Source organism: Neofelis nebulosa, chromosome 10, assembly GCF_028018385.1.
Source record: "Neofelis nebulosa isolate mNeoNeb1 chromosome 10, mNeoNeb1.pri, whole genome shotgun sequence".
In the NCBI taxonomy this organism is placed as follows: Eukaryota; Metazoa; Chordata; class Mammalia; order Carnivora; family Felidae; genus Neofelis; species Neofelis nebulosa.
In genome coordinates this window covers 65,523,774-65,547,568 of record NC_080791.1, presented here as the reverse complement: position 1 = coordinate 65,547,568, position 23,795 = coordinate 65,523,774, and the positions used below count along the sequence as shown (strand labels likewise).

General features: G+C 42.1%; 1 protein-coding gene and 1 long non-coding RNA gene across 12 annotated transcripts in view; both read left to right on the top strand.

Annotated features, from left to right (window-relative positions):
- The window catches only part of DENND2B (DENN domain containing 2B), a 178,454-nt gene that overhangs the window by 116,232 nt on the left and 38,427 nt on the right, over window positions 1-23,795 (top strand). For all 11 annotated transcript variants that reach the window (XM_058688157.1, XM_058688156.1, XM_058688161.1 and 8 more), the window contains one exon: window positions 10,744-10,848. In XM_058688157.1, the coding sequence (XP_058544140.1) occupies window positions 10,769-10,848 (80 nt within the window). In that variant the 5' untranslated portion in view covers window positions 10,744-10,768. The remainder of the gene's footprint in view (window positions 1-10,743; window positions 10,849-23,795) is intronic.
- On the top strand, window positions 10,863-22,506 carry LOC131487443 (uncharacterized). Its single transcript, XR_009249745.1, has 2 exons — window positions 10,863-11,162; window positions 21,103-22,506. It is a non-coding gene; the product is annotated as an uncharacterized LOC131487443 (long non-coding RNA).

The following is a 23,795-nucleotide window of genomic DNA, read 5'->3' as shown; positions in this document are numbered from 1 at the left end:
TGTGTGGATGCTCCACAGGAAGCATGCTTCTGGTAACGGTACCTCCTAACCTTTCCCTGCTGGGACTCAGGCTGGGGCTGTAGCACTCACCTGCTGATAGAGTCAGGTCACAGAGCTGAGTAAAGCTGGCCAGCTGTAGGCACTGGGTGGGCAGGGACAGCGGTAAATTGGAGAGAGCTTGCTGCATCTAAGTGAGCCACTTCTGGGGCGCCTGGGTGGCTCAGTCGGTCCAGCGTCCAACTCTTGGTTCCGGCTCAGGTCAGTGATCTCATAGTTTGGTTCCTGAGTTTGAGTCCCGCATCAGGCTCCCCGCTGACAGTGCAGAGCCTGCTTGGGATTCTCTGTCTCTCCCTCTCTGCCCCTACCTTGCTCACATTGTCTCTCTCACTCTCAAATAAAAAAATAAAAAAATAAATGGGCCACTTTTACTCAGTCTAGTCAATTGTTGCCACACAGAAATGCAGTGACATCAGATTTTCTGGTTTTTCAAGAGAAGCCAGAATCTGATTTTTATTTGTATTTTATTTGTACCCACCCACTTTTTAAAAATGTTTGACAACTAGGGGTGCCTGGGTGGCTCAGTTGGTTGAGCCTCTGATTCGGCCCAGGTCATGATCTTGTGATTCACTAGTTCGAGCCCTGCATCGATCGGGCTCTGTGCTGACAGCTCAGAGCCTGGAATCTGGAGCCTGGAGCTGCTTCAGATTCTGTTTTTTCCTCTCTCTCTGCCCTTCCCCTGCCCACTCTCTGTTTCTCTCTCTCAAAAATAAATAAATGTTAAAAAAAATAAAATGTTTGACAATTCAAATTATTTAAAAATAAAGGGAGGGCCAGATAAGACATATTTTTTTGCTCTTGCAAACCATCAGTTTATGTCTTGCAGACACCAGTTTATGTCTTCAGGTATAAACTCTTTTTCCCAGGAGTTCAAAGTGAGGAGAAAGTGAGGAAGGTGGATGTTAGGTACCAGAGGTGGGTGGCAGGAAGAGTTGTTTTGAGATATAAGAACACTGGGCACACCAGAAAATTGAGTAACTGTTTAGAGGAGACATTGATAATGCTTTCATATTATTATCCATATTGTATTATAGATCTCATATTGTACCTGCTCCTTTGTCTTTGAGGGTCAGTGGTTCTGTGCAGGGTGGGAGCAGCTGAGGGGTGGAAGGAGGAAGAAGAGCTGAATGAACATCCATCTTTTATTTGCTTATAGCTGGGAAAATCCTTAGGAGGGTAGTCAGTAGTGACCCTTTGTACCTTCCCAAGTCCTCAGAGAGTGGTAGGACAGAAGTTTTCACACTTACAGGTATATAAACTAGCTTAAAATGCAAATTTCTAGTCCCCATTCCTATAGATTCTCATTCAGGAGGTGGAGGTGGGGCCTGGGACTCTATTTTTAACAAGCAGCCCACTGATGTTAAGGCAAGTGAGTGCACAGTGGAGTCAGACAGAGCTGAGGCCACATTCCTGTTCTGTTCCTTCGCTGCGTGAGTGATCTTGGGCCATTCAGTCTCTTTGAAACTAAATTTCCTGATTGGAAAAATGGGCCTGTATCATCACTACCTTGCAGGATGGTGAGAGCAGAATCAGAAGATGATTAGAGATAATGCAGGGTCCTGGCTCTGAGCTGTGGCACTGGTGCAGGCTCAAGTGCCTGTGTGGCCACTTTCTAGCCAAGTGACTTGAGGCAAGCTATTTAACTGCTCTGTATCTTGGTTTCCTTGGTATGTGTAAATAATAATACCTACTTCATAAAGTTGTTACTAGGATTAAGTGATTTAATACATGTGAAGCACTTACAGCTTCAGGTATTACAATTGTATAAAGAATGTAGCAGCATGTCTTAATAAATGTACCTTTGCTTTTCCTTAGGCCCTCTAACTGTGGCTAACAAATAGGTTGAGGCTCACTTCAAATGTCACTTCCCTATGAGACATTCCTGGGGTACACTTTTTACTTGACTCTTGTCCCTTTATTGTTACATCCTCTAGGGCAAGGACCGTGTCTGTCCATTTTTATATTCTAGTACGTTTGCATAGTGCTTAGCATAGTATAGCAAACAGATTGAATGACAGTACCAGCGACTCTGAAAATGACTTAAGGTCAAGAATGGTTGCCTTCCACATACCCACAGAAGCATGATCTGGAAGAAAAACCTTTTATTAAGCTTTTGTATGCCAGGCAATCACGTGAGGTAGGTCATGTTATTATTATTGCTCTTATAGTGACAAAGTTTAGTCTTTGAAACTCACTTGTTCAGTATCACTTAACTAGCAGTTGATAGAGGCAGGGTTGGACTTAGTTATTTGACCCCAAATCAGGTGTTCTTCCCACTGCACCTCAAGTACCTGGGACTGTGGTTTGTCTGTCTCAATGCAGTTTATAGAAAAATTCTGGGGGTACCTAATTATAGTCCTTTCTCTGGATAGTCCTGACTCTTCAGATAGTTGTCTATAATTTGTTAGAGCTAGGGTTTTGAGCAATTTGTCATTGGTAGTAGATGCTAATTGAACAATTCACTTTCTAAACATGCAGTTTCTTCTTGGACTTTGCCAGTGATGGGCCTGAGAACAAAACAGTGTCTCAGTTCCCTTCTCTGCTCCATGCTCAGTGGCTATTTCCTCTAACTGGAGTGTCTTCTCTCCTTGCAGCCCGACTAGCCAAGGTATCAGACTGAAAGCATAGATGAGAACCTGGAGTTACTCTTAGGGCCCTGGGAGAAGCAGTGCCCCCCAGAAAGCCAGCCCTGCAGAGTGCTCACGTCTGAGCTTCAGGTGTAAAGGGTTAGCCTGTGCCTTAGTTCCTCAAGCCCCTAGATTATTCCCTGAGCTGATAGACCTGGCCTAGTGAGAGCAGGTGGGAGGAAGGATGATGAGTTGGCATCTCTGTTCTTCTGACTGAGCAGGCCTGTCTGGGGTTCTCAGCAGTGCCTGCTCAAGATGCCTGAACTCCTAGGCTACTTTTGAGGCTAGCAGCTGCGATCTTGCAGAAGTGTGATCAAGAGTCCTTGCCATAGGCCTTGTAACAATTTTGATCCACTCCTCTCTTGGTTACCTCTTCACGGGATTTTTCTTCTTGGCCCAAGAAATGTCAAAGTCATCTGTATTTTTCTTTCTTACTAAGTTGGCTCTGTGTTCTCATATTCAACTACGTAAAAGCATTTGTGAGAAGTGGGTCCACCCTCCTTAGATCGGAAATATGGGAGAAGAAAGAATATATTTTTTATCATGTTATTTTAATATTTTTCAGTTTCTGGTCTTTCTACAAATCTTCTGCCCTTTCCCTAAGGACCTGCCCTGGAGCTGCTAGAGCATGTCTAGTGTTGTTTTGATGGGTTATGATGGTTATTGTGACCATTGTTACCATGGGCACGGTTGAAAGCTCATACTTAGCAAGTTGATTCCTTGTAGTGCTGTGCTCCCTGAGGACCCTGAGAACTGGCCTGGGAAAGCTTCCAGAGGCTGCCTTTTCTCTCCCTTCCTTCTGTTGTACACACAGCCATATGCCAAGCACTTAACTTGGCATGGGGCTGAGAGCCAGTGTGCACAGGCTGGTGCAGGATTGACTTCTCCTCCTCCTCATTATCATCATCATCATCACCATCATCACTAACATTATGCTGTATACTTAGGTTTAAAGATTTTTTTCCCTAACAGATAGAGAAGGGTTTTCTCTACTTAATGAAGGATAAAAGTGAGTCTCAGGTTTGGTTTTCTTTCAAAAGCATCTGCAGTCTTCACAATGGAGGGACGTTTCATTACTATCACCTGATGCCTGCTGGCTTCTTCCTCCCTTTCCAACTCCCACTTTACCTGCTCCCACCATCAATAAAACCATAATCTGGAGAGCCTCCGTGATGAAGTTAAAGAAATTAGAGGAAGTGCATTTCATATTGAAATTAGGAGAGAACTAGGAATGATAACAAAAATTACGGTTGGGCTTATTTTTTGCCATTGAGACCAATTGCTCTTCTGCACCAAGGTAGTAAGTAAGACAGCCTCTAGGATTAAGGCCTTTAGTGGCTGTCAATAAGTAGGTTTAATTTTTTTTTTCTAAATCCAAGTTAGTTAACATACAGTATAATAATGGCCTCAGGAGTAGAATTGAGTGATGCATCACTTACATATAACACCCAGTGCTCATCCCAACAAGTGTCCCCCTCGGTGCATTAGGCAATGCACCAGTTTGCATTTCCACCAATAGTGCAAAAGTATTCCTCTTTCTCCACATCGTCACCAACATCTCTTGTTGCTTGAGTTGTTAATTTTAGCCATTTTGACAGGTGTGAGGTGGTACCTCATTGTGGTTTTGATTTGTATTTCCCTAATGATGAGTGATGTTGAGCATCTTTTCATGGTTCTGTTAGCCATCTGGATGTAAACAAATATGTTTAACTTTCACATCCAAATATACTTCATTTTGGTCTGTGTGATGGGAATACCAATCAGAGTGAGAATGGCTGTTCAGCTTCCAGGAAGGGGTGCTAGTTCAGGCCAGAATGTACGTTCACACTGGAAATATGCTTGGTGTATCAGTTGTGTTCTCTCTCACATCCGCTCTTCAGGGCACTTAAAAAAAGGGGTTTTTTTTTGTTTTTTTTTTTGTCCTTTTTATTTGAACAGCTATCTTGAGATATAACTTATGTACTATAAAATTCATACATTTTACTTGTTTTAGTATGTTCAGAGTTGTGCAACCATCACCACTAATTCCAGTACTTTTTTTTCACCCCAAAAAGAAGCCCAAACTCATTGCAGCCATTCCCAAGTGTGCCACTCTCAACCCAACTTAGGCAATTACTAATTTACTTTCTGTATAGATTTGCCTATTCTGGACATTTTGTAAAATTGGCACGAGGTTTCATGCATGTTATAGAATGTATCAGTATTTCTCATTCCTTTTTATGTGTGAATAATATTCCATTGTATGGATATACCATACTTTTTTATGCATTCATTCACTGATGATCATTTGGATTTGTTTCCACTTTTTGGCTATTATGAATAATGCTGTTATGAACATTTGTGTACAGATATTTGTGTGGACACAGTTATATTGCTCTTGGGTATAAACCTAGGAGTGGATCATGCTGGGTCATATGGTGACTCTGTGTATAACTTTTTGAGGAACTGCCAAACCGTTTTCCAAAATGTTTGCACCATTGTACATTCTCACCAGCAATGAATGAAAGTTCCAGTTTCTCCACAGCCTCACTAAAATTTTTTTTAACATTTATTTATTTTTGAGAGAGAGAGAGAGAAACCGAACATGAGCAGGGGAGGGGTAGAGAGAGGGGGAGACACAGAATATGAAGCAGGCTCCAGGCTCTCAGCTGTGAACACAGAACCTGATGTGGGGCTCGAACCCATGAACCGTGAGACATGACCTGAGCCGAAGTCAGATGCTTAACAGACTGACCCACCCAAGTGCCCCTTAATTTTTTAATTTTTAATTCTCTTATTTTTACAGATACCTTTATTGCATATGCTCTACCTAACTATTGGACTCAAGATTCTGAGGCTTGCAGTGGATAGAGCTAGATAAAGTGCCTGGTCTACTCTAGCACTTTATAAACCATCAGTGAATATAATGTCCTGTAACATCATCTAAACTGTCTTAGTAAACAAATGTTCTACTGTAGCAAGGGTCAGGAAACCATGGTCCATTGGCCAAATCCCAGACATTCACCACTTGGTTTTGTAAATACAGTTTTACTGAAACGTAATCGTTTATGCCTATTAATTTACATACAATCAGTGGCTATTTTCATATTATGTGAAGAGTTCAGTAATTGGAACAGAGACTGTATGACCTATATAGCCCAAGATATTTATTATTTAGGCCTTACAGAAAAATTTACCTACCCCTGTTCTAGACACAAATTAGTATTCTGAGAAAAAAAGTGGGAAGGAGTTCTACCATCAAATAAGTCCAAGAAGTGGCATATCTCTTCATGAAAATTTAAATTTTATGCTAACAAGAAAAAAATCTAGAGTTCTGCATAAGTATGAACATACATATACATATACAAACTCACACATATATATCAACTTGATTTTACACCATTACTTTATAGAGTTTTTAAATTTAAATACAATTTAGTTAACATATAGTGTAATAATGATTTCAGGAATAGAATTTAGTGATTCCTCACTTGCATACAATACCCAGTGCTCATCCCAACAAGTGTCCTCCTTAATGCCTCTCATCCATGTAGCCCATCCCCCCACCCAACATCCTGCCAGCAACCCTCGCTTTGTTCTCTGTATTTAGGAGTCTCTTATGGTTTGTCTCTCTCTCTGTTTTTATATTATTTTTGCTTCCCTTCCCTTATGTTCGTCTGTTTTATATCTTAAATTCCACTTATGAGTGAAATCATATGATATTTGTCTTCCTGACTGACTTATTTAGCTTAGCATAATATACTCTAGTTTCATCCACGTTGTTGCAAGTGGCAAGATTTCATTCTTTTTGATTGCCGTGTAATATTCCTGTGTGTGTGTGTGTGTGTGTGTGTGTGTGTGTGTGTGTACCACATCTTCTTTATCCATTCATCTAGCAATGGACATTTGGGCTCTTTCCATACTTTGGCTATTGTTGATAGTACTGCTATAAATATTGGGGTGCATGTGCCACTTTGAATGAGCACTCCTGTATCCTTATAAATCCATTTATCCTGGATAAATACTTAGCAGTATAATTGCTGGGTTGTAGGATAGTTCTGTTTCTAATTTTTTGAGGAACCTCCATACTGTTTTCTAGAGTGGCTGCACCAGTTTGCCCTCTAACCAACAGTGCAAAAGGGTTCCTTTCTCCACATCCTCACCAAAATCTGTTATTGCCTGAGTTGTTAATGCTAGCCATTCTGACGTGTGTGAGGTGGCATCTCATTGTGGTTTTGATTTGTATTACCCTGATGATGAGTGATGTTGAGCATTTTTTCATGTGTCTGTTAGTCATTCAGGTGTCTTCTTTGGAGAAGTGTCTATTCATGTCTTTTGCCCATTTCTTCACTGGATTATTTGTGTGTTGGGTGTTGAGTTTGATAAGTTCTCATATAGATTTTGGGTAATAACCCTTTATCTGATATTCATTTGCAAATATCTTCTCCCATTCCATCGTTGCTGTTTAGTTTTGCTGATTGTTTCCTTTGCTGTGCAGAAGCTTTTTATCTTGATGAGGTCCCAATAGCTCATTTTTGCTTTTGTTTCCCTTGCCTCTGGAGATGTGTCAAGTAAGACGTTGCTGCAGCTGAGGTCAAAGGGGTTGCCTGTTTTCTCCACTAGGATTTTGATGGCTTCCTATCTTATGTTTAGGTCTTTCATCCATTTTGAGTATATTTTTGTGTATGGTGTAAGAAAGTAGTCCAGGTTCATTCTTCTGCATTTTGCTGTCCAGTTTTCCCAGCACCATTTGCTGAAGAGACTGTCTTTATTCCATTAGATATTCTTTCCTGCTTTGTCAGAGATTAGTCGGCCATATGTTTGTGGGTCCATTTCTGGGTTCTCTATTCTGTTCCATTGATCTATGTGTTTGTTTTGTGCCACACTGTCGTGATGATTACAGCTTTGTAATACACCTTGAAGTCCAGAATTATGATGCCTCCAGCTTTGGTTTTCTTTTTCAACATTACTTTGGCTATTTGGAGTCTTTTCTGGTTCCATACAAATTTTAGAATTGTTTGTTCTAGCTCTGTGAAGAATGCTTGTGTTATTTTGATAGGGATTGCATTGAATATGTAGATTACTTTGGATAATATCAACATTTTAACAATATTTGTTCTTCCAATCCATGAGCATGGAATATTTTTCGTTTTTTTGTGCGTGTCTTCTTCAGTATCTGTCATAAGCTTTCTACAGTTTTCTGTGTATAGATTTTTTTTACCTCTTTGGTTAGGTTTACTCTAGGTATTTTATGGTGTTTTGTACAATTGTAAATGGGATCAATTCCTTGATTTCTCTTTCTGCTGTTTCATTATTGGTGTGTAGAAGTGCAACTGATTTCTGTGCATTGATTTTATATCCTGCAACTTTGCTGAATTCGTGTATAAGTTCTAGCAGTTTTTTGGTGGAGTTCTTGGGTTTTCCACATAGAGTATCACATTGTCTGAGAAGAGTAAAGACTTCCTCTTTACCGATTTGGATGCATTTTATTTCTTTGTGTTGTCTGATTAGATAACAGTGGTAAGAGTAGACATCCTTGTTGTGTTCCTTATCTTAGGGGGAAAGCTCTCAGTTTTTCCCCATTGAGGATGATATTAGCGGTGAGTCTTTCATATATGGCTTTTATGAACTTGAGGTAGATCCTCCTGTCCCTACTTTCTTGAGGGTTTTTATCAAGAAAGGATGCTTTATTTTGTCAAATGCTTTTTCTGCATAGTAACATTTGTTTTTATCTGTCTGTGTGATTATAGCCATCCTGGTGGGTGTGCAATACCCAAGGGCAATACCTTCTTGTAGTTTTGAATTCTGTTTCTCTGATGACTAGTGATGTTGAACATTGTTTCATGGGCTTATTGGCAAATTTTACAACTTTAGAGAAATGTCTATTTAAATCCTTTGTTTACTTTTTTTAAGTTTATTTATTTTGAGAGAGAGAGAGAGAGAGAGCATGGGAGGTTTAAGTTTATTTATTTTGAGAGAGAGAGAGAATCCCAATCGGCCCCGCACTGTCAGCACAGATCCTAAGGTGGGACTTGATCCCATAAACTGTGAGATCATAACCTGAGCTGAAAACAAGAGTTGGATGCTTAGCTGTCTGAGGCACCCAGGCACCTTCCTTTGTCTACTTCTTAATTGAGTTATTTGTCTTTTTATTATTGAATTGAAAGAATTCTTTATATATTCTGGATACGAGCTCCTTAGCAGATATGTGATTTGCAAATAATATCCCCCACTCATGGGTGTCTTTTATTTATTTTTATTTAAAAAATTTTTTTTAATGTTTATTTATTTTTGAGAAAGAGAGAGAAAGAGAGGGAGAGAGAGAACAAACATGAGAGAATCCCAAGCAGGTTCTGCACTGTTAGTGCCGAGCCCAATGTGGGGCTGGAACTCACGAACTGTGAGATCATGACCTGAGCCAAAACCCAAGAGTCAGATACTTAACCGACTGAGCCACCCAGGTATCCCTCACTGTCATTATTTAGAAGTAAAATTGATTTAAAAAATATTACTCTGTATCCTGAAAACTTGCTTGACTTTATATATTAGCTTAAGAGTATTTTAGTGGAATCCTTTGGATTTTCTGTGTACAAGATTATACCATCTGCAACTAAGAGATAATTCTACTTCTTCCTTTCCAATCTGGATGTACTCTTAAGTTATAACCTTTTTCTTCCTTTTATTATTTTAGCATAAAATAATGTTCCCTAAAGGATAATGATATATTAGCTAACTCTTTACAGTACATGAATGGATATTTTTCACTTTGTCAGTACTTAAATACCATAACATATATTACTTTTATCTTAATGGATATTAGAAAAAAATGATTGCTCATAATTTTATGGTGTTGGCTCGTATGTTACTTTATCAGGATATTCTTCCCTAAACATTTTATTTAAAATAACAGATCTTCAGGGGACCTGGGTGACTCAGTCAGTTAAGCATCCAACTTCAGCTCAGGTCATGATCTCTTGGTTGGTGAGTTTGAGCCCTGCATTGGGCTCTGTGCTGACAGCTTAGAGCCTGGAGCCTGCTTTGGATTCTGTGTCTCTCTCTCTCTCTACCCCTCCCCTGCTCATGCTCTGTCTGTCTGTCTGTCTCTCTCTCTCTCCAAAATAAATAAACATTAAAAAAAATTTTTTTTAAATAACAGATATTCTTGGTGGGGGGCTGGGTGACTCAGTCGGTTGAGCATCCGACTCTTGATTTTGGGTCAGGTCATGATCTCACCATTTCTGAGTTGGAGCCCCCACATTGGGCTCTGCCACTAACAACGCGGATCCTGCTTAGAATTCTCTCTCTCCTTTCTCTCTGCCCCTCCCCTGCTCGCGCGCCCTCTCTCTCCCTCTCAAAATAAATAAACATTTTAAAAAAGTGAAATAAGATAAAATAAAATAACAGATCTTCTTTACTCTCCATCTACCCTGCATCATTTTCTTCTTCGTACCACCTGTCATCACCATACGTATTATACACAAATGTACACTGATGTATCACACATATGTGACATGTGCAGGTTTATTGCCTGTTTCTCCCCACTGAGATGTAAGCTCCCTGAGGGCAGAGACTTTGTTTCATCCTTTGCTGGATGGCAGTGCCTAGGACATGGGTGCTCAGTAAACATTTGTATTTGTTGAATGACTAAATGATTATTTGTATAGAACAAGGTTAAACATTTTGAGACAAGCAAGTCTGTTTCAGGTTGATTCAAGAAAAATGCTGAATAAATAGTTGTTCAGCAGGTATGCAAATAAGATGGAATTTGTAAAGGCTCTATGGCATGCTAGAAGTTTGGGACTTCTAAGAAACAAAAAGAGGTAGGATGGAGATGGAGTTTTGTCATTTTCTGTGAAGTGGTAAGTTATCTGTTAGCTCCTAGACTCATTCCCTAACTCAGATCAGGGGTCCCTTGAGGCTCCTCCTAAGCCATAACACTTGGAATTAAATATATGTGGGAAAGTGGTTCCTACCACCACCACACAAACCCTCCTGGCAGTTTTGGAGGTCATCTGGAAATGTTTGAGGTGCTTTTGGCTGCCCATGGAAACTTGGCTTATAGGCCTTGTCTTCTTTGCAGGGCTCTGGGTTTTCAGAAAGCCGAAATGACCATGACTGCCAACAAGAATTCCAGCATCACCCACGGAGCTGGAGGCACTAAGGCCCCTCGGGGGACTCTGAGCAGGTGAGCAGGGGAGCACTGATGGAGGAATGGGGCTCACTGGAGGGTGGCATCAAGGGGCAGCCATATGGCTTTGGTCCAAAATGTAAATGATTATCATCATGACTCTGACGGTCAGCCAGGTGAATGATCCTGGCCCAGCTCATGCTGACACTGAAGCAAAAGCCATCTCTAATATATATGCCATTTTTCAGTTCTATAAGTGTTCATAGGGGAGAACAAACAGGGACCCTAAAACAGACTTTGATTTGTGCTGTTGGAGGAGCCTAGGGCTCCAGGAATGGAGCCAGCAAGAAGCAGCTGACGTTCTCCTGGCTGTATCCTTTTTCCTAAGATGGGGACAGCTTGGGGGCTGTGCCTGAGCTAGGCTACACTGTAGTGAGGGAAGTTGACCACATTGGGGTTAGGGGTGGAGAGGCAGTTACGCATATTGGCACAAGTTCCAAGCAGAGAAGTCCAGGTTCTACAAGAATATAGCCTGGGCCGTAAACAAAGCATCTTGGGAATTTTACTCAGCATAAGCTATAATCCACTTCCCTGGTTTTGTTTTCTTTTTAAAAGTGGGAATGTAGAACAATAGAAAAACCACAGATTTTGAAATCATATACAATTGGCTTCAAGTCCAGCTCTGGATTTGAGATAGTGAGATCTCAGGACACTTTCTTATGCCCTCTAAAATCTTAGTTACTCATCTACGAAATAATAATAATAGTACTTATCTCACAGAGTTGCTGTGAGGATTAAATGACATAATATATGTCAGTGCTTAGTGTAGTGCCTGGCATAAAGCTCAATAAATATTAGCTCCTTCCCTATGATGGGATAAAAGTTTCCAGAGCTGAAAGATAGATGTACTGTTCTCACCAGGGCTTCACAAGTTTTGGTTGAGGCTGGATGCTGATGTCCTCGAAGAACCTCTGGGCTCTTTTATTAAAGCCATGTACCTTTTCTAGCCTCTTCTGCTGAATCTAAGGTGGATAAATTTGACTTTTGGGACCTCAACCAGTAGAATGGATAGCTGTGAGAAGGATGCTTAGCTTAGGCTGGGGATAGGGCTAGTTCCTCTCTGCGTGTCTGGGCTGTGCAGTGCCAGGGTGAATCTGATGGGGTGTCTGTCCAGAGCTGGCAGAAGTTGTTTGGTTCATTCAGAACTGGAATCAAGATATGGTTGAAAGAATGGAACACTGCACATCGTCCCTAAAGGAGTGACTGGTGTGAACGAGGCAAGAGGAGTTTCCTGTACCACACATTCGAGGTTTGGTCCCAGTGGAAATGGCCTGGATGGACTGTGTCAACCAGACAGAAATTGGGAGATCCTGGAACTTAGGCACACAAATTGGATAGCCACTTTGTGGCAGCAAGACCAACAAGAACAGCCCCTACCTCCTGCCCTTGCACCTCCTCTAACCTAGGTAGAGTTTCTTGTATACTCGCGTCCCTGAACTGGGTGAGCCAGAGAATGGCAGGGACTGACAACTTCTTGGGTAAAACAGGTAGAAAACCTGAACTCTCCCAGGGCATGTTGGTGGCCACAGCAGAAGCAGATCTAGATATTAGAGTCTTTATCTCCCATTGTCTGCTTCTGGGGAACCTCTTTGCTGGGCTCTTACCGGTCTGGTGGCATGTGTTACTGAGACTGAGTTGGCAGATGGAGACTGGGAGCTAAGATTCCCATTTTTTTTTTAAATATGAGACTGTAGCAGTAAAATAAGCATTATTTGTGATTGTATAGTTTTATTCTTAATTTTAAATAAATAGTGTATTTAGGACCTGCATTAGAATTACCATGCCAGCAGCCTTCAACTCCTTTAAATATTCATTTTTTTTCTTCCAATTTCTACTATGTGGGGGATGGAATGGGAGATGGAGGTTTTACAGCAAGTCACAAGGCAGAATCTGGGCCACTGACAGGTACCTGTTTCTGTTTGGAAAATACATACCTACATGTTTTAAATATTTTTAGAAATTGCTCTTCCTTGAACTTCCTAGCATGCTTGCCATCATAACATGATAGATGATGTTTGTAAATATCTGAGCATCTGATGTGCCTAAAAAAAGAATTCTTCCAGCCTCCCCTCTAAGTGTTCACTTCCTTTCTTTCCTGTCATATTTCTGCTTCCCTTCCTCCCTCCTTTCCTGGGCTTTTAGCATGGAGTCACAGGCCTCTGTGGCTGGCTGTATCCTCTCAGAGGCTACCACTTGGACTGTGGGTGCTATTTTGAAATTGTCATCTGGTGGTTTCTCTGGCTGTCTTCACCCCCAGCCATTTCTAGGGGGTGTTCTTTGGGCTGAGTAGGGCACTAAATCACCAGCTCATTTAGGAAGTCATTGTCAATGAACTCTGAGGGCTTTGCTCTCAGGTGCCAGGTTCTGTGGTAGACAATGGGGGACAAAGAAGAATGACCCATTCTCTTTCCTCACGGCATTTACAACTTGGATTAATGACCTTGGCACCTGAATTTCTTAGTCTGACCTTTCAATAGATGTTTGGCAGTGACCCGAGGCCCTTTTTATCATTGCTAGCCCAGGGGTCTCAGTGGGAAAAGACTCCTTGGTGTGATGGGAACTTTGGCTGGGAAGTATGAGGGTACTAGGGCTTGGGAAAGCTAGGTGTTTGACTTCCTGACTGCTTTGGGGACCTCCACATCATCCACACGGAGGCAGAGGAATCCAGTGGTACTAGGAGGCATTTGTATCTCACTTTGGGGGTAGAAGGTACTCTGGGGCACAGAAAGGTGGGAAAGGTGGGATGGGACCCTGTGGAACTGTCAGGATAGGTATTTGCAAGTTTGTGCCCTTAATTTGAATGAGATTTCACTTGAGCCAATATGGTTTAAGGATCCTGGACTCCATTCTATTTGTGTGTGGGGGGGTGGGGGGGTGGGTGTTTTGCTTATTTATTTCCTTCCTTTTCTTCTGCAGCCCAGTGTTCATTGGCAGGATACACAGGAGGAAGAAATCTAAGCCTTTTCATTTGACCACCAACGTTTTGTTCTTTGCTATGTTTTGGTCTCTTGGAGCAGGTTTCCCTTTCTCTTTGTTGATGGGGCAGGAGAGGCACACTGTTTCACCCTTAGCTGCCAGATACACCCTCCCACAGGTTGTTCCCACTCTAGCTCGTATTCATTTCTGGGAGTGGGAGGTGGGAGTCTCAAAGGTCCCCTGGATCTCAGAGGCCAGGCTTCATGATGCTGGTGTTGATGACCTGGGGTGGGACTAGAAGCAGAGTGGTGACTTGCAAACAAGGAAGTGTTGTGTGTAAAGCGAATTCAGCCACCTGTGTGGGGTGAACTTTGTTTGCTACTTGTTGCCTTCCAGGAATTTCACTTGCGTTGTAAGGCCTGGCAGGCAGCAGGGGGTGTTCTCAGGAGACTTGTTATGCCTGCCGATTTCCTTAACAGCTTCTGCACTGTGAACCTCCAGCACCCGGTTGTTGCCACATGGAAATATGGGCAGTCGATATTGTGTTTGGGAACCTTGCCTCTGGATGTAGGTGCAAGAAACCTGGGTGCCTATAAAAATGTAGACTTCTTGGGGGTCAAGGACTTTGATTGACTTCTTTCCTTCTCCTTTGAGCTTGGAACAATGCCTGTTCTGTGGAAGATGATAACTATTTTTGGCCAGTTGATGAGATGTCTGGGCAGTGAGCCTGTTGGAGAATAGGCTGCTGTGCTGTTTGAATCTTTATGGTATCTTCCTAGTAGGTCTTACCAACTTTGGGCTCCCTTTCCATTCAGTCCAAAGACTTTTAGAAAAGCAGAACTGAAAATAACCTTAGAGCTCATTCAGTATTAACCCACTTGTTTTATAGATTGGGAAGCTGAGACATAGAAAAGAAGAGGTGCTCCCTCCAAATACAAAGCTAATGGGAGGATGAACTCAAGCCTAGCTCTCTTGATCCTTCTATTATTTTATTGTGCCACTACATTCACCTCCCTCTAAACATTCCTGGGATCTCCCTGCTCAAAAACTATTGTCAAGTAGGATATGGTCAAACTTGGCCTGGCTTGTAAGGCTTTCATAAAAAGCCCTGATATTTCTTTCTACTCTTACCCTTCACTATTGCCTAATGCAAAACTTGCATTTCTGCCAGTCTAGATGCAGATGTTATTTCTTTCCCAGTGCTTTTCTTAACTACCCAGCTAAGAAGGATTTCTCCACTCTCTGTATTCACACTTAGAATCCTGAGTTTGGAGCCTCCAAATGGCACTAATCATATAGTAGCTCGTAGAGTGGATATTTGTGTGGGTCTTTTTCCCCCTACTCAATTAGAACTCTTTGGAGGCCCAACACATACTCTTTTGGAATGTTAAAGTTGGAGGGGTCTTGGGATTCATTTGGCTCAATTACTTGATGTTACATATGAGGAAGCTAAAACCTACATAGCTAATTGACAGTGGAACTGTAAATTCAACTTATATTTACAGGTTTCTGTGCAGAGGGAGACACTGATTTGTAGTGAAATCCAGAGAGGTCTTGAGATCCCACTGCTAAAGTGGACACAGATCTGGACCCAGTGCCTGGATTTCAGGAAGAGGGTAAGAGCTAGCAGATAGGGAAAGTCTCCTGAGAGTACTGGCTGTGGGTAAAAAAGCAGGCTACCTCTCAGGAGAACCTCTGGCCTTAGCCCCCCATTACTTGAGATGCTTCCTAGAATCCACCCATGATGTCATCAGTATTTGTCTGGTTATTTATTGCTACATAACAAACAACCCTAAACTTAGTGGCTGACAACATTAATAGTCATTTATTTTGCTCACAAATTGCAATTTGGGTAGGGCTCACTAGGAAAAGCCTGTCTCTTTTCCTTGCAGCATTGGTGACGCAGTGGCTGGAGGCTGGAATCATTTGAAGACTTGTTCACTTACATGTCTGACTGTTGATTCTGGTGGTCAGCTGGGATCTCAGCTGCAGAACACCTACGTGTGGCCTCTGTGTTTGGTTGCATGCTTTTACAGCATGATGTCTGGATTCCAGGAGTGAGCATCTCCAGAGAACAAGGCAGAAAATGCATGACATTTTAATGACCTAGCTTCAGAAGTTACATAGTGTTTTTTCTGTTTTATTCTGTTGATTAAGGAGATAACAAAGGTCTGCCGAAGTTCAAGGTAAAGAGCTCTGCACAGCAATTCCAACGTGGGGGTGTGTGTGAGGGTGTTCCTCCACACCACTAAGCAATTCTCTGACATCAGCTTGGTGCCCAACAGTTCAACTCAATTCTGAGACTATCTACCAGAGATACCATCAGATTCCGCAGGTTAAGGGCTCGGTTTCATAAGAGGGCCCTTTCCTTCAGATGCTAATCTCAAGCCCAGGTTGTTACCTGTGCTCTGACCAACTGGCTAAAACATCAGAGGTTCCCACAACTCTCCTTGAGTTCATTAATTTACTAGAGTGGCTCACAGAACTCAAGAAATACATTTACTCATTAGATTACCAGTTTATTACAAAGGATATTAATAGATATGAATCAACAGCCAGATGAGGAGATACATAGGGCCAGGTCCCAAGCAAAGGATCTTCTGTCCTGGGGAGCCTGGGCCTGGCATAGTGGCATGTGGAAGCATTCTGATTCACCAGGCTGGAACCTCTCTAAACCCTTCCCTTTTGGGTTTTATGGAGGCTTCAGTTACACAGGCATGACTGAGGATGATCATGGGCCATTGGTGGTTGATTCACCCTCCAGCCCCCTCCTCTCCTTGGTGTTCAAGGGAGAACAGAAAGTTCCAGCCCTCTAATCTCAAGGTTGGTTTTCCTGGCAAACAGCCCTCAGGTTTAGGTGTAGTCCAAAAGTCACTTCATTAGCATAACAAAAGACACCGTCAACACTGTCGTCACTTAGGCAATTCCAAGGGATTTAGGAGCTCTGTGCCAGAAATGGGACTAAGACCAATTACATATTTCTTACTGTAAATCACAGTATCACACAAGAGGAGGGAAACTAATTCCCACTTGATGAGAGGATTATCAACATCACGTTGCTAGAAGGGCATGTGAGATAGGGTAGGTTGTGGGCACTCTCTTTGGAAAATACAATCTGCCATGGTCTGCCCTCTGATCACAAAAATTCACATCCTTCCCAAATGTGAAATACACTCAGTCTCTCCCCTAAGATCCCAGGTCTCCTCCTTTTAATGGCATCAGCTTAAATTCTAGGATCTTGTCATGTAAGTCAGGTCCAGATATAGATGAAACTCTTTGGGTGCAGTCCCTTTCATTGGATGCAGTTCCTTGAGTACTGTTCCTCTTGATGTGAAGACCTATAAACTAAAGAGAATTTATATCTGCCACCCAAAATACCCCGGTTGGACAGGCCTTGAGTAACTGCTGTAGATACTTCTTTTCAGAAAGGGGAACACTGGAGGCCACACAGCTGTTAGGGGTCCATTGTAATTCTTATATTCAGTGAGGGCACAAATTACCAATTCCTTGATTAGGTCTTGGTTTTACTGCCTTGGAGGCATTTACCTTGTCTCTGGCTCCATCCTCAGGGCTTTTGGTTATCCCGACTCTTATTTTTCCTTTTCCATAAAAAGTAGTCCATTCTTACAGGTGAGTAGTTTTCTCCAACTGCTTCATGTGCATAGTATTTCAAGAGTCCAGAGCCTTCCTTTCATTTTACTGTCTCTGTGCTTCTCAGTTCCAGCTGATGATATAGTTCCTTTAAAAACTTTGTGAGTTTTTTCCGAATCACTTTATAATCCACTGCAGTAGACAAAAGGCACATGTACAAATCACCTCACCATGAGTCCTTTCCCGCTTTGGGTTCTCTGTGAGACTGCTTGGTTCTTAAGAGTCTTAGACACTTTACTATTTACAGAGGATCTGCCAGGCCTACCCTTAAAATTGTTAGAAGGCCTTTTGTGTGTCTGTCTGTAAGATTTAATGAGACAATGCTTGAAAACATTTTTTAGGTCTTGACAAGGATCTTCCAGTCCCACTCCAGATATTTTTTAAAGAGATTTATTGAAGGATAATTAAAGTATAATAAACTGAACAGTCTTAAGTATACAGTCTGATTAGTTTACACATTTATGCACATACACACATGCAGTAAAACTGCCCCCACAATCGGAAAGCCATTTCTTAATTAGGGACTTTTTTCTTGTTTGGAGAGACTGAGACTGAAACAAGTGTTATCTCCTAACACAGAAAGCCCTTTCCCATTTATATTTCCTTTTTTGGCTCATCTCTTCTCTCTCTTACTATATGCAGCTAGAAGTCAGATGGCACCTTAGCACTCTACTTGGAAATACCTTAAGCGAGTTCATTAAATTAGGTATATTTTCTATTTTCCATGTCACCACTGGTAACAGGATTAGCAAACTTTCCAATGTTTTTTGAGGGTCCCCTTCCTCTAGCTTCTACTAACATTTTCCTTACTTTCCCTTAAGTCCCTCCTGATAGCCAGTCACTCAGTCCCAAAGTCACTGAGTTAGGATTTTGTTTCAACAGCACTCTGTTTCTAGGTACCGAAATCTGTTCAGTTATCTACTGCTATATAACTATCCTGGAATTTTATGGTGTAAAACAACCATTTTATTATGCTCACAGAGTCTGTAGCTTAGGAATTCAGACAGCACTGCAGGGATGGCTGTTCCCTGCTCCATGATGTCTGGGTCCTTGGCTGGAAAGACTTCACGGTGTAGGGTAACTCATTGACTAGGGGCTGGTATTACCTAGAGGTGTCTTACCTTACGTGTCTGGGGGTTGATGTTGGCTATTTCTGGAACCTCAGTTGGGACTGTTAGAATACCTATATGTGCCCACTCTGTGTGGCCTGGGCTTCCTCACGGCATGGGAGACAGGAAGTAGAAGCTGCTGGTTTCTTGAGGCTTGGGCCTGAAAATTGACAGATTCATTTCAGTTGTATTCTATTGGTCAGGCAGTCACAGAGTCCAAATTCAAGAGGAGGGGTCATTTTTATAGGAGGCATGTCAGAGAATTGGGGGACCATATTTTAAAACCATTACAAGTATCTTTAATATGGTTTCCTGAAACTACATTTCTCTCCTTGTTGGCTTTGCATAGTACCTGGTTCTGTTTTGTAAAGCAGTTTCATTTTTACCGGGAGCTATTCCTGTAAGGCATAATTTTTACTTGCTTCAGGGAGGGCTTCTGTCTTGTAACTGCTCTGTACTACTTAGGGGACTTAGGGTCCCCCCCAGAGAAGAGCTCACCAATCCTCTTTATGCTTCCCTAGAAACCAGCTGGAAGGCAGGCAGGTGTGACTTTGGTAGATTCTTAGATGTACTTTTGGAAGTGAAAAGGTGACTCCGGTTCTGCTCTGACCCTACCTACTGTTCTACCTACCCTGACAAGCTGTGATTGAGCTCAAGAATCTCTAGAGATGGTGGCTCATATGAAGCCCCACTTGGTGGATGAGGCTGTCCTGGGCCCTGTTGTGGGGGTCCAGCCATTTGAGATGAGGTTGCTTTGGGAACAGGAAGTCCAAGTTGTGAGAGTTTCCCTGTCCTTTGGCTTTTTATCAGGACCATCCCAGAGTGGGATCTCAGTGGGAGTTATTGAACTGAGCACCTGCTCCGGCCTGGGGAACAAACTTTGGGACTTGCTGACAGGATTCAGGCAGACTTCCTCCCCTTTCTCCTCCTGTGTGACTCAGAGTATGGCCTTGAGGGAATACGGTGTGAATGTCACCTCCAGAGTTGGGGCAGTCACTGCGTGGTGGTAGGATCCTGATGTCCACTGAGCCAACAAGGGCCCACCTTCATTGAACAGCCCGAGAATGGTGGATGGCCAACTTCTAGGCAGTTTCATTCAGAAGCAGGCTGGACACTTGTTTGGTAAAGACTAAGCATATTGGAAGCTGGGCTCTGTATAATCTTAATCTGTAAACAGCCTCACTTGATGTGATCTACAGCCCATCTTGGTACCTCTGGGGCTGTTTCCTGGACCCATAGGAACCTTCCCCAACTGGCCCCAACTTGGTTTTCTTCCTGATACTGATACTCTCAGAAGCCCTGTCACCAGAACATGCTGAGTTCAGAAATCTCTTGTCATCAAGGACTAATTAAAGATAGCCTTCCCTCCCAAAGAGTCCTTGGGTACATTTGGCATCCCTCAGCATGAATGCTTACTGCTATATTACTGGAGAATGGCTCAGATCACTAAGCGAAGGGTTAGGTTGTATTCTTATAAAATAATACCAGAGGAAAGGGCACATAGTTTGATAGTTTGCATTTTAACTCTCACTTTCTGTCTATGTACACACCCACACACACACTTTAAATTTTAAATTTTCTTCTTTAAATTTTTTTCTTTAAATTTCTTTTTTTTTAAATTTTTCTTTAAATTTCTCTTTCCATACCCTTAGTTCATACTCTTTGTTTCCTACTCACTTGTCTTATATATTTGTCTGTATGTGAGTATTTATGCTCCTCTGCTCCTTTGCATTCTCTCCACTTTCTTCTCTCTTTCTCCTTTTATCTCTGTAAATGTTGGTTTTGGCCAGTCCCATGCTGCGGTGTTGGCATGCGCGCCTGTGCCGAGAGCAGATCTGGCTGCCTGCTGACAAGGCAGTGGTGTGAGTGTTGCGTTTCACAGTGTCTGCCTTCCCAGGGGCAAACCTGGGATTTTAGAATAAAGAGCAAGAGATGATCAGAGCAGAGTCTTAGATGTCTCTTAGCTGTGTTGTATTTACTTTTATATTTCTTTTATATTCCTGGAGCCATTTATGGTGTTCAAGCACTTTTGAAAAGTACATCATTTTAGCCACAAGCAAGTGTTTTTCCTGTTTTATGGATAAAGAATCTGAGGCACAGAGGATTTAGGTGACTTTTCCATGAGTACATCCAGGAAGTGATGGGACCAGGACCAGAGGAAACCCAGGTTTTTAGACTCTTAGTCTGTTATATGATTTTTGCCTTATGGGAGAGGGCTTTGGGAACTGTCACCTGCCCTCTGGGCTGCACTGAGTGCTTTGTGTAACTTTTTGTATTGTTCTTCAGGTCATATATCAACAAGAGGGGGAGGCAGGGAAGTCTGTGCCTGTCCTGGGCAGGCAAAAGGAGACCTAAGTTTTAACCATTTATTTTTTATTCATTCATTTAGTCGTTCAACATAAACATTAATTCCTGCTAAATTCTAAATGCAGTACAAAGAATGGGGGATACGAAGATTAATAAGACTCTGTTACCACCTTCAACTAGGTCCATTCATTGTCTAGTAAGGGAGGCAAGTGAGGAAATAATATAGTCCAATAACATGTTACAAGTACCATAGCAGACATTTTTACAGGCTCAGTGGAGGCATCAAAACATAGCTGTCTCCACCTGGATGAAGGGGGTAGGATCAAGAGAGATTCCAGAGTGCAGCTACAGAGATATGTAAGTGACCAAGCCAGCATTCCAGGCAAAGGAAACAACGTGGGAAGCCTAGAAGCATGAAAAGCAAGGAGTTTGACGTGGGTAAGATACAGGATTGCATGTAAGAAAAGACTGTGAGATGACAAAAGAAAAAATAAATAGGGGAAAGGAGTTTGATGTGGGTAGGATACAGGATTGCATGTAAGAAAAAATAGTGAGATGACAGAGGAAAAATAAATAAGGACCAGATCATGAGGGGCCTTGACATCCATGTCAATGAATTTGCACTTCATTCTGTGGATAGTGGGGAGTGTCAAGCATGAGGAGTTTCCCTTACTAGAAAGATGTCAGAAGATAAGAGGATTGATGAGAACTGGGTTAAGGTTGAAGGCAGAGAGAGAGATTAAGAGATTGTTTAAATAGTCCCGGTGAAAGATCAGATCTGAAAGAAGGAAGTAGCAGCAGTGGGGATGATGAGGAAGGGGACATATCTGAGAGATGTGAAGGATGTAAAATTGGTAGGACTTAGTCATTATGTAGATCTGTGTGTTTGGGGAAGGAGCTGGGTACATATGGTTGAAGGAGCGGGAAACAAAGAACAAATCTGGATCTTTTCTCCCCTCTGTGGAATGAGTTGGAAAACACGAAAGCAGTAAAAGCCAATGGTGGAAGCATAAAGCAGCACAGGGATGAGACTACGTGAGAAGATACTCAGCCCAGGTGGATGAGAGTGAGAACAAAAGGGATTCTCTAGTCTAAGGGCAACCCTTCTAGATGGACATTGGATCCCCATCCCCTTTACTGCTTGCTTAAGGACATTGCTCCTGAATTTGCCTGCTTTCATCCTGCACCAACAGCTTTTCTCACCACAGTGAGTCTAGTCACCCTACGACATTATTACAGTATTGTTGATTGCATTCCCTATGCTGTACTCTTCATCTCTGTGACTTATTTATTTTATAGCTGGAAGGTTGTACCTCTTAATCCCTTTCACCTATTTTGCCCATCCCCCCACCTCCCTCCCTTTTGGCAATGATTAGTTTGTTTTCTGTGTTTAAGGATTTGTTTGTTTGTTTAGATTCCATATATAAGTGTAGTCATGTGGTTTTTGTCTTTTTCTATCTTATTTCATTTAGTATAATACCTTATAGTTCATCCCTGCTGTCATAAATGGCAAGATCTCAGTCTTTTTTATGGTTTAGTAATACTCCACTGTGTATTGGTATATGTGTGTGTACATCTTCATTATCCAGTCATCTGTTGATAAACACTTAGGTTGCTTTTGTATCTTGGCTATTGTGAATAATGCTGCAATAAACATAGAAGTGCATACTTCTTTTTGAATTATTGCTTTCATTTTCTTTGGGTAAATACCCAGTAGTGGTATTACTACATCAGATGGCATTTCTATTTATTTTATTTTATTTTATTTTATTTTATTTTATTTTATTTTATTTTATTTTATTTTATTTTATTTTATTTTATTTTATTTTAGAGAGAGAGAGAGAAAGAGAGTGCACTAGCGGGGAAGGGGGGCAGAGAGAGAGAGAAAGAGAAGCCCAAGCAGGCTCCACACTGAATGCAGAGCCTGATGCAGGGCTTGATCCCATGACCCTGGGGTTATTACCCAAACCAAAATCAAGAATCAGGCACTCAACCAACTGAGCTACCCATGCGCCCTTCTATTTTTATTTATTTATTTTTATTTTATTTTTTTAATGTTTTATTTATTTTTGAGACAGAGACAGAGCATGAACGGGGGAGGGTCAGAGAGAGAGGGAGACACAGAATCTGAAGCAGGCTCCAGTCTCTGAGCTGTCAGCACGGAGCCCGACGCGGGGCTTGAACTCACGGACTGTGAGATCATGACCTGAGCCGAAGTCGGACACTTAACCGACTGAGCCACTCAGGCGCCCCTATTTTTGATCTCTTGAGGAACCTTGATACTGTTCTCCACAGTAGTTGTACCAATATACATTCCAACCAAAAGTATACAAGGGTTCCCTTTTTTCCATATGCTCGCCAGTGCTTATTATTTCTTGTCTTTGTGATACTAGCCACTTTGGGGGGGCAAAGACTAATGGAAGCTGATTCTATTCTTGGGATTACAGAACTAGCTCCATTTGTAGGGAGTGCTCAGAGGAGATTCTCAGAAGAGTGCCAGAGCCCCTAGTAAAGAGAGTGAGATCCAAACATCAAGACCATGGAGATCCAAGACCAAGACCATCGAGACCAACAACTGCTCTATGGGGAAGTGGAGGAGAGGCACAGGGATGGAAGGTCCAGGGCAGTGGTTTTGCACTGGGATAGGGCAGGCCAATTATACACAAGGCTGGCCTTTCCCACCTGCATCATTTTACTGTTGCATTGTAGCAAACCACCCGAAAACGTAGTGGTTTAGAACAGTTTATTCTCATGTTTCTGTGCATTTACTGGGCAGTCCCTCCACTGGTTTCCTCTGGAGTCACTCATGTAGCCAAGTTCACTTGGATCCAAGATGACCTCACTCACGTGTTAGACTCACGTGTCAGGCTCACACTGAGGCAGGCTGTCGGCTGCAGGGACCTCAGTTGCGCTCCTCTTGTCCTCTAAAAGACTAGACTGGCTTCCTTACATGACATTCTC